Source organism: Heterodontus francisci, chromosome 9 (assembly GCF_036365525.1).
Source record: "Heterodontus francisci isolate sHetFra1 chromosome 9, sHetFra1.hap1, whole genome shotgun sequence".
NCBI lineage: Eukaryota > Metazoa > Chordata > Chondrichthyes > Heterodontiformes > Heterodontidae > Heterodontus > Heterodontus francisci.
Window position 1 is genome coordinate 5,171,534 of NC_090379.1, and position 11,046 is coordinate 5,182,579.

General features: G+C 46.6%; 1 protein-coding gene across 1 annotated transcript; it reads left to right on the plus strand.

Moving 5' to 3' along the window:
* The first annotated feature begins 1,969 nt into the window (after positions 1-1,969).
* On the plus strand, positions 1,970-10,345 carry glrx5 (glutaredoxin 5 homolog (S. cerevisiae)). Its single transcript, XM_068038480.1, has 2 exons — positions 1,970-2,363; positions 9,863-10,345. The coding sequence occupies exons 1-2, from the start codon at positions 2,051-2,053 to the stop codon at positions 10,036-10,038; spliced, it is 489 nt and encodes a 162-aa protein (XP_067894581.1). The 5' UTR covers positions 1,970-2,050; the 3' UTR covers positions 10,039-10,345.
* Positions 10,346-11,046: the final 701 nt, after the last annotated feature.

Genomic DNA, 11,046 nt, shown 5'->3' on the forward strand with positions numbered 1-11,046 from the left:
GCGCAAAGGAAGATGGTTGTGGTTGTTTGAGGTCAATCATCTGAGCTCCAGGACATCACTGCAGGAGTTCCTCAGGGTAATGTCCTAGGCCCAATCATCTTCAGCTGCTTCATCAATGACATTCCCTCCATCATAAGGTCAGAAGTGGGATGTTCACTGATGATTGCACAATGTTTAGCACCATTTGCGACTCCTCACATACTGAAGAAGCCCATGTCCATATGCAGAAAGACCTGGACAATATCCAGGCTTGGGCTGATAAGTGGCAAGTAACATTCGTGCCACACAAGTGCCAGGCAATGACCATCTCCAACAAGAGAGAATCTAATCTCCCCTTGATGTTCAGGGCATTACCATTACTGAATCCCCCACTATCAACATCCTGGGCGTTACCATTGACTAGGAACTGAACTGGACCAGCCACATAAATGCTGTGGCTACAAGAGCAAGTGCGAGGCTGGAAATTCTGTGGCAAGTAACTCACCTCCCAACTCCCCAATGCCTGTCCACCATCGACAAGAGACAAGGCAGGAGTGTGGTAGAATACTCTGTACTTGCCTGGAGTGTGCTGCTCCAACAACACTCAAGAACCTCTCAAGAAACTGGGTCGTTTTATTTTTTTATTAAAAAGGTCACAACAGTGGATTGGCACACCATCCACCACCCTCAACATTCACTCCCTTCGTCACTGATGCACAGTGCCAACAGTCTAAGATGCACTGCAGCAACTTGCCAAGACTCCTTCGAAAGCACCTTCCAAACCTCTACCAACTAGAAGGACAAGGGCAGTAGATGCAAGTTCCCATCCAAGCCACAAACCATCCTGACTTGGAACTATAATCGCTGTTCCTTCACTGACACTGGGTCAAAATCCTGGAAGTCCCTTCCTAACAGCACTGCGGGTGTACCTACACCACAGGGACTGCAGCAGTTCAGGAAAGCAGCTCACCACCACCTTCTCAAGGGCAATTAGATGTGGGCAATCAACACTGGCCTGGTCAGTGACGCCCACACCCTACAAACAAATATTTTAAAAAATTAAGTAGTATTTAGATGAGCACTTGAAACGCCATAGCATACAAGGCTACGGGCCAAGTGCTGGAAAATGGGATTAGAATAGATAGGCTTGATGGCCAGTGCAGACACGATGGGCCACAGGGCCTGTTTCTGTGCTGTCTAACTCTATGATATCCGAACTATGGCCAACCATTGTTAGGAGGCTGGGATCCAATAATAAACTTCCCAAAAGAAAAATATGGGCTGGGAAGCTGAATCACAAGACGACTAAAGAGTGGAGGCTTTAAACAGAGAACAGGCCGATCAGCATCTATAAAAAGAGCAATCTTCAGCTCGTGATCCTGGATGAGGGACCAGTTGCCATGGTAACCTTGGACCCTCACAACCGTTACCAGGGGAGGATCCGGGAGCCGTTGACCGTGAACCTGGTTGCCTGAGACCGACACATCCCGGGAGCTGCCACAATAAACTCTCCATTACCTGCAGCGCTCACACAGCCCGCAGCGAACGTCAAAGAATAAACGGCAGCCAAACTAAACCGGTCCCCAGTGCCAACCCCTTGACCCCGGAAATAGAAACTGGGACTTACCCCGCCTCACCCGCAGTGATTGACGTGATCATTGCCCAATCATATTGCTCCGGCTGCTTCCCTCGTAGCCAATCGAAGAGACGGAGAACGGTGCTTACCCATTTGTAATGGAAAAAAACGAAAAATTAGACTTAAGGCACTTAGCATTCTATCTTCGTTTAAATTTTGAAAGTAAACATGATTTTCGTCTTTGAAAAGTTACCGGTAACGGCGCTGAGGGGCGGGAGTTAGACTTGCGCCCTGTGAAAGGCCGTTGTGATTTGAAGGACGGGGGCCTTGACCAATGGTATTGTAAGGAGCCTTGAGTGATGTTAGAATTACCAATGGAAAGCAGGCAAGTGGGCGGGCTCGGAGTGGGGATGACCAATGACCGCCGTGTAGAAGGGGCTGTGTGGAGAATTCGGTGTCTGAGGTGAGGGAAATCTCGCAGCTTTCCCGGCAGGTATGTACTCGCTGCTAAGGATCTCGTGTCGGACAGCTGCCAGGCGGGCGGTGGTGCAGGCCCCGAGGCGGTACCTGAGTGAAGGAACAGCGGCTGGAGGTGGCGGCGGTGGTGGTGAGGAGAAGGGCGGCGCCGGCGCGATCCGGCAGCGGCTGGAAGGCCTGGTGAAGAAGGACAAGGTGGTGGTTTTCATCAAGGGTACCCCGGCCCAGCCAATGTGCGGCTTCAGCAACGCCGTGGTACAGATCCTCAGGATGCACGGGGTGGAAGAGTACGGGTCATATAATGTGCTGGAGGATCAGGAGATACGGCAAGGTAAGGAGGGGTGAGTGGATACGGGGGGGGGGGGGGTGAAGGGAAGGGGTGAGCAGATACAGGGGATGGGAGGGGGGGTGAAGGGAAGGGGTGAGCAGATACTGGGGATGGGGGGGGTGAAGGGAAGGGGTGAGCAGATACTGGGGATGGGGGGGGTGAAGGGAAGGGGTGAGCAGATACTGGGGATGGGGGGGGGTGAAGGGAAGGGGAGCAGATACAGGGGATGGGGGGGGTGAAGGGAAGGGGTGAGCAGATACAGGGGATGGGGGGGGGTGAAGGGAAGGGGTGAGCAGATACAGGGGATGGGGGGGGTGGTGAAGGGAAGGGGTAAGCAGATACAGGGGATGGGGGGGGTGAAGGAAAGGGGTGAGCAGATACAGGGGATGGGGGGGTGAAGGGAAGGGGTGAGCAGATACAGGGGATGGGGGGGGTGAAGGGAAGGGGTGAGCAGATACAGGGGATGGGGGGGGGTGAAGGGAAGGGGTGAGCAGATACAGGGGATGGGGGGGGGTGAAGGGAAGGGGTGAGCAGATACAGGGGATGGGGGGGGGTGAAGGGAAGGGGTGAGCAGATACAGGGGATGGGGGGGGGTGAAGGGAAGGGGTGAGCAGATACAGGGGATGGGGGGGTGAAGGGAAGGGGTGAGCAGATACTGGGGGGGGGGGAGAGAGGGAAGGGGTGAGCGGATACTGGGGGGGGCGAAGGGAAGGGGTAGGCGGATACGGGGGGGGGCGAAGGGAAGGGGTAGGCGGATACGGGGGGGGCGAAGGGAAGGGGTAGGCGGATACGGGGGGGCGAAGGGAAGGGGTAGGCGGATACGGGGGGGGGGCGAAGGGAAGGGGTAGGCGGATACTGGGGGGGGGGCGAAGGGAAGGGGTGAGCGGATACTGGGGGGGGCGAAGGGAAGGGGTGAGCGGATACCGGGCGGGGGTGGGGGAAGGGAAGGGGTGAGCGGATACTGGGCGAGGGTGAGTGGATCGGGTGGGGGTTTAGGGAGGAGCGGAAACGCAAGCGAGGAGGACCGGATACTGGGGGGGTGCAGGGTCAGTGGAATTGGGGAGGCATGGGAGGGGGAGAGGGGATACAGGAAGGGGGATTGGGGAGAAGAGAGGGGGCCAGGAAGGGGAGTGTGGCGATGGGACATGGGAAGGGGAGAGGGGATATGATGGAGGGGTGCATAGTGGAAACTGGAATTAGGGGGAAAATTATGAATTATGAGTTGGTATGAGGAATTAAACTATCAGTGAAATATAGAGGGCACTAGAAATCTCCACCTTAAAACCAAGTGTAATGCTGAAACTTATAGCCAAAACTTTAAGCAGTGCCAGCCTTGGCTCTGTTGATAGCGCACTCACCTTTTGAGTCAGGAGGTTGTGAGCTCAAGTCCCACTCCAGGACCTGAGTGCAAAAATCAATAGCAACACTGAAGTGCACTATTGGAGGTGCCATCTTTAATATAAAATGTTAAACCGAGGCCCCACTTGCCTTCTCAGGTGGATGAAAAATCCCTATGGCACTATTTTGAAGAGGAGCAGCAGAGTTCTCCCTCTCCCCGGTGTCCTGGCCAATATTTACCCCTGAAACAACATCACTAAAAACAGATGACCTGATTGTTGTTATATTGTTATTTGTGGGGGGGCTTGTTGTGTGCAAATTAGCTGCCTCATTTCACAGATTGTAACAGAGATTACAATACTTTATTGGCTGGTAAAATGCTCTGGGACATCCTGTGGTCGTGAAAGCGTTATAGAAGTACAAGCTTTTCTTAAAACTGGAGAAAACTATGCTTAAACCTCCAGTGACCAGGCCAGAGATACGCCAAGTACTGAGTCCAGTTCTGGTTCTGAAGGAGATGTAAAGATCCTTCCCAGTGTCAAAGGTCTGTGCTATGAAGAAAAGCTGGAGACTCTTTTATCAGTGCAACCTTGAAAATAGGTAACTAAGTGGTGATCTTGCAGCAGCGAACAAGAAGGGGTAAAGGGCAGAAATTTTGCAGCAAACTAAATATTTTTGGAGAGTCAACACTGTTATGTAGATTAGTGTTGCAGCCATTTGATGCACAGTAAGTTCCTACAAATAAGAGACCCAAGAACTTGCATTTGTATAGCACCTTTCACAACATCATGACGTCCCAAACCCCTTTCAAAATAGTTCTTCAAGAGTGATAAACACATGGATTGGATGGCCAGATAGAGCAGTAGAGGCAAAATTCTTTCCACTAGTGGATGGTGCAGTTGGAAAATTTAAGGGCCATTTTGGATGGATAAACTAAGACAGATAAATGGCCTTATCTGAACAAATATCTTTCTGATGAAAGGTTATCGATCTGAAATGCTAACTCTGCTTCTCTCTCCACAGATGCTGTCTGACCTGCTGAGTATTTCCAGCATTTTCTGTTTTAGGCCTTATCTGAATATCTCCATATGTGGCTCAGTGTCAAACTTTGTTAGATAACACTGTTGTGAAGCATCTTGGGATGTTTAACTAGATTAAAGGCAATGTGTAAATATAAGTTGTTAACCTTCAATAATTGTGAATGAGATTTGCATGTATTTTCATAGATTCTATCACTTTGCAATGATATTTTACAGATGGCGTCATTTATCCTGCTATCCTGTTAGATTGAGGAGTAGGTCATTCTGCTCCTTGAGCCTGTTACTGCATTTATTTAGGCATAGTAATTTAATAATTGGATTGCTGGTGTGTTTTTCAGGCGATGCATCCACATATTGGAGCTTTTTGTGAGAGTATTTGTTTGGCTTGCTCTAATGAGTTGGATGTTTCTGTTTCCCTGCAGGTCATTTGGACTGGCAGACTCACTAGGGAGATTGTAATGTCCTCGTCCTCTCAGCCCTAAGCACAGTGACAAAATAAGGGATAAGGAGCAAAGGCGGGTAAATGGGGTTGTACAACTCAGCCGTGATTGACTGCTGGTGCAGGCTGGAGGGGCTGTATGGTGTCTTCTATTCTTTTAAATTACATGAGTTTTTGTTTCCTCTTCCTTATCTGTGTAAAGCAGGGCTTCCTGAACAAACTGTTTACTAGATTGTACCTACATCTCCTGTCTTGAATTATTCCTGGGGATTAAACTTTTCTATTCCACTTAGTACTTTGTAGTTCCTCACCGCTTCCTTGCAGGCCTGAAGAGGCTGGGCTTTCCCAAGATTTTCTCATTGCTCATTCCTCTGACTCCCGGGAGCCCCTCATTGTACTTCTCGGCACTGCTTCCATGTTTTGGATGCCTTGATTACTAGCACTGAATATAAAACTAAAGTGAGCATCCTGGGCTTCGGTGAGATGCCCTTGCATTTGATATCTGCGAGATTTCTTTGTGTTAACTGCTGTTGAGGTGGTCATTGAGTCTACTATTGCTTGTGGATCACTGTCGTCTCCCCTAGTTAGCTCAGTACCGTTTGTTATGTTCCCCATTTTATCTTCCGCAGTCTTGCCCTCTTCCAAATGTTGAGGTCACTCTGTAAATCATCAGCCTCTGCTGCCCCTACTTTGCTTATCTGCAAATCCAACCAATAATCGAGTCGTGGAATAAATTACTTGGGAACAGGAATTCAAGGGAGAATTAGTTTGGCTTCTAGAGAAGGGAGTGGTTGAAGTAAGGTGAGGGATATGATAGATTAAGTTTACTCACCCATTTTCCTATCGAGAAAGGGACAGACTAATTGTGCCTAATGTTCGGAATTTAGAAGCTGAGGTGTATGCCTGACTGGAGACTGAACACTGACTTCGATGGTGCAGGAGTTGCATGGTGAAAGCAATAGGCAGTAGTTCTGTTAATGCAGACCTTCCTCTTGTGATATGGAGCAAGGCTTGCATGGTATCTTGCAGGCTGCTGCTGCTAAGTATTTCCAGTACTTTCTCACTTTATTTCTGTTAGTGCTGTTGCCTCACTGGTGGATAAATCCTAAATCATTGCATGGCAATGTGTTAATATCAGCAATAGCAGATAGATGCAGGCTAATGGGAACGAAGATTTAAACTTGACTTACATTTTTTTAAAAAGCTGTGGGTTGTGAGGAGTTGAAAGAAAGTAGCTTTTTGTTATCCCAGTCAAGGGTCTGCAGGACATGGGATGTGATTTGCCCATTGCAGCTGAAGTTAATGGTTGTAAAAAGAATCCTCAGGGAAGGAGAGAATAGGGCTGGGTAATAAGTGACGGTAGGTACTGTAAAAAGGGATGGATGGGAGAGGAATCCATAATTAAGGAAGTGGTAATGGCACTTAAATCATATGATTAGACAGAATCAACGTAGTTTTATGAAAGGGAAATCATGTTTAGTAAGTTTTTTGAAGATGTAACTCGTAGGGTAGCTAAAAGGAAACCTGTGGATGTGGTGGCGCAGTGGTTAGCACTGCAGCCTCACAGCTCCAGCGACCCAGGTTCAATTCTGGGTACTGCCTGTGTGGAGTTTGCAAGTTCTCCCTGTGACGGCGTGGGTTTCCGCCGGGTGCTCCGGTTTCCTCCCACAGCCAAAGACTTGCAGGTTGACAGGTAAATTGGCCATTATAAATTACCTCTAGTGTAAGTAGGTGGTAGGGAATATGAGATTACTGTAGGATTAGTAGAAATGGATGCTTGATTGTTGGCACAGACGCGGTGGGCCGAAGGGCCTGTTTCAGTGCTGTATCTCTCTATCTATATTAGGATTTTCAGAAGGCATTCAATAAGGTGCTACATGAAAGATTGTTACACAAGGTAAGGGCCCATGGAGTCAGGAGTAATATATTAGCATGGATAGAGGATTGTTTAAAGGACAGAAAACAGAGTAGGAATAAACAAGTTGTCAGGCTGTTACTAGAGGGGTATGCAAGGAACAGTGCTGAGACCTCAGCTATTCGCAGTCTATATTAATGACTTAGATGCCGGGACTGAGTGTAATGTAACCAGGTTTGCTGATAGGAAAGTAAACAATGAGGAGGATGCAGTGTCTGCAAAGGGATATAGAAAGATTGAGTGAGTAGGCAACAAGCTGACAAATGGGGAGGGTAAAATGGATAAATGTGAGGTTATTCACTTTGGCAGTAAAGATAGAAAAACAGAATAATTTTTAAATGGTGAGAAACTATTAAATGCTGGTATTCAGAGGGATTTGAGTGTCTTTGTTTATGAAACAAAAAGTTAACATGTAAATCATTGTTGTTCATGGCACAGAAGGAGGTGGCCATTGAGTCCATGTTGACACTCCATGGAGAAATCCAGTTTGTCCCATCGTCCTTCTCCCACCCCCCCCCACTCCTCCAAGTTTATTTCCTTCAAGTGACCATCTAATTTCCTTTTGAAATCATTGATTGTCTCCGCTTCTACCACCCTTGTGGGCAGCGAGTTCCAGTTCATTACCACCCACTACATAAAAAAATTCTTACTCATATTACGTCTGCATCTCTTGCCCAAAACCTTCAATCTGTGCCCCCTAGTCCTTGTACCATCGTTATTGGGAACAGTTTTTCCTTGTCTAACTTATCTGTGATTGTCAATCTTGTACGCCTCTATTAAATCTCCCTTCAATCTCCGTTGCATTAAGGAGAACAACCCCAGCTTTTCCAACCTAACCTTGTAACTAAAATCCCCCATCCCTGGAACCATTCTGGTAAATCTCCTCTGCACACTCTCAAGGACCCTCACATCCTTCCTGAAGTGTGGTGATAATACACCAGTTGGGACCTAAGCAGAGCTTTATAAAGGTTCAGCGTCCCTGCTTTTGTAGTCAATGCCACTATTTATGAAGCCCAAGATCCCATATACTTTGCTCGCCACTCTCAATATGTCCTGCCACCTTCAAAGATCGATGCTTTGTTGCAGACAGTTCATATCATCCTCGCTGCCAAAGCTCCATGTTTGATGTCATTGCAAATTTTGAAATTCTACTCTGTATTCCAAGATCCAAGTCATTTATATAGATCAAAAAAAGCAGTGGTCCCAGCACAGACCCTTGGGGGATACCACTCTCTACCATCTTCCAGTCGGGAAAAAAACATTTACTACAACTCGCTGTTTTCTGTCCTTAAGCCAGTTTTTTTTAAATCCAGTTGGACACTGACCCTCCTATTCCATGAGCCTCAATTTTGTTAACCAGCCTTTTATGTGGTACCTTATCAAACACTTTGTTAAAATCCATATAAACAACATATATTGCATTCCCTTCTGTGATTCTGTGAACCTTCTCTGTTACTTCAACAAAAAATTCAATTAGATTAGTCAAGCATGATCTCCCTTTTACAAATTCGTGCTGGCTCTCCTTAATTAACTCAAACCTCTCCAAGAGTCTGATTTTTTTGTTTTCCTGATTATTGTTTCTAAAACCTTGCCCACCATCATCTGTAGTTGTTAGGACTGCCCTTGCACCCTTTCTTGAATAAGGGTGTCACATTGGCCACTCCAATCCTCTGGAACCTCTCCCGTATCCAGGGAAGATTATGGCAAGCCGTTCCGCTATCTCCACTCCAACTTCCTTCAGCAACCTAGGATGCAAGCCATCCAGACCAGGTGACTTATCTACCCTAAGCATAACCAGTCTTTTTAGTACCTCCCCCCTATCCATTGCTTCTCTCTGCTTCTACTGTTTTTTCAGATTCATCTTCCTTAGTGAATACTGATAAGTTTTCATTTAGTATATTAACCTTGCCCTGCACCTCTAAGCATATATTGCTGACTTTGTCCCTAATAGGCCCCACCTCACCTCTTACTGTCTGTACAGCAAGCAATTAGGGAGGCAAGTGGCATGTTGGCCTTTATTGAAAGGGGTTGTAGCCTAAAGTAAGGAAGTCTCTGCAGTTGTACAGGACTTTGAGAGCACCCTTGCAGTACTGTGTAGAGTTGTTGCTCTCTACTTAAGGAAGGCTATACTTGCCTTATAGGGGGTGCAACAAAATTTCACTAGATTGATTGCTGGGGATGAGAGGGCTGTCCTATATGGAGAGATTGAGTTGAATGGATCTCTACTCTGAAGTTAAGGAGAAAAAGAGGTCTTGCTGAAACATAAGGTTGTGAGAGGGCTTGACAAGATAGATGCTGAGTGGGTGTTTCCACTGTTTGGGTAGTCTAGAACTAGGAGGCATAATCTCAGGGAAAGGGACATTTCAAGCTGAGATGAGAAATTTCTTCACGCAACAGGTTGTAAGCCTTTGGAATTCTCTTTCCCCCAGAGGGCTGTGGCTGCTCAGTTGTTGAGTATATTCAAGGCTGAGATCATTAAATTTTGGACTCTAAGGGAATCAAGGGATGTGGCGTTCTGGCGGGAAGGTGGAGTTGATGATGATTGGTCATGATCTTATTGACTGGCGGAGCAGGCTCAAGGGGCCAAATGGCCTACTGCTGCTCCTGTTTGTTCTGGTCTTGTGGCAGAAACCCTGGGCTTACCTAAGTCTGTGTGGGGAAAATGAACCAGCACACGGTTAGAGGAACTTAAATATTTTTGAACACAAGATGTCCATCTCTCCACAACCTCTCATTCAGACTGGTTATTTGTTTTTGTCCTTTGAAACAGGTATTAAAAACTATTCCAACTGGCCGACCATCCCTCAGATCTACTTTGACGGTGAATTTGTAGGCGGATGTGACATACTACTACAGATGCATCAGAATGGAGACCTCGTGGAAGAACTAAAGAAACTTGGCATCCGCTCTGCACTTTTAGACACACAGAAAGAGGACACAAAATAGAATGACCAGCCCCCAGAATCAACCGACCCCTGTGCTGACTCTAATTTCATTGTGTGGATGGCGTGTTGGTTTTATATTAAGTATTGCTGCGTCGCCAAGGGATCTTGGAGAAGAAAAGATGGATTAGGAGCTCGAGTGAGAGGCTGGTATTAATACATGAATGGGACGGGCTCCTTCAGCTTGTTGGACTGGACAGTCGTAGCCTTTATGGACAAAATAAAATGGAGAAAACAGGTTACACTGCAGATGTACAATTGTGGTTTTTAATGCCTTGGGTTTTTATGAATGAATAAAATGTTTTATGTGATTTTTTGTTATAAATTTAAGAGCTGTTTTGACAGGTGCTTAAAGCCAGTGTGATCAGCAAGGGCCTGTGTTAATTAATAACACTGAATCATCTGCAAGAGTGAGTATGTTCATATAATAAGAGGTGTATGTTGCAGTTTGTTTGAGGCAGTGATACTCCCTTAGTTTTCATTGGCACCAGACTGACGGGTTGAAGTTCTCCACCCCTGTCGACTCTGCTGGTTGAAGGATCCCTGCAATCGGGTACTCACAACATTGTTGATTGTGAGCTTGGCTGTGCAGCGCAAAACTGCCTGAAATTCATTATCAATGGCCCGTATGTTTCTGGTTGCATTAAGATTCCATGAGGTTGGCAGGTGATGTCACACTGGCTCTTCTAACCATGGTGTAGACAGAACTTTCCTCTGTATAACATCATTTATCATCCCAGATTGTGTTTGAGACAGTGTCAAGGAAGCTTTACTCTGTATCTAACCTGTTTTTTCATTCTGTATCTAGTCCCTTTCTTTTTTGAAGCCTTTATCCCTCAGGCCCCTTTTATATATTATTTGTCGAGGGGGCCTTTATTCCCCAGGCCCCCTTTAAATGCATTTTAAATAAATAACTTTATTAAAAGTGACTAAATAAAACAAAACTCAAATTAAAATGCCATTCTTGGCATCGATGGTGCACTCCAGCCCCTGAGGTGCCCACCAGACGTGG

Coding starts and splice junctions, on each gene's coding strand:
- glrx5 (XM_068038480.1), top strand. CDS start 2,051: ATGTACTCGCTGCTAAGGATCTCGTGTCGGACAGCTGCCAGGCGGGCG. Junction 2,364..9,862: donor GGATCAGGAGATACGGCAAG/GTAAGGAGGGGT, acceptor CCTTTGAAACAG/GTATTAAAAACTATTCCAAC.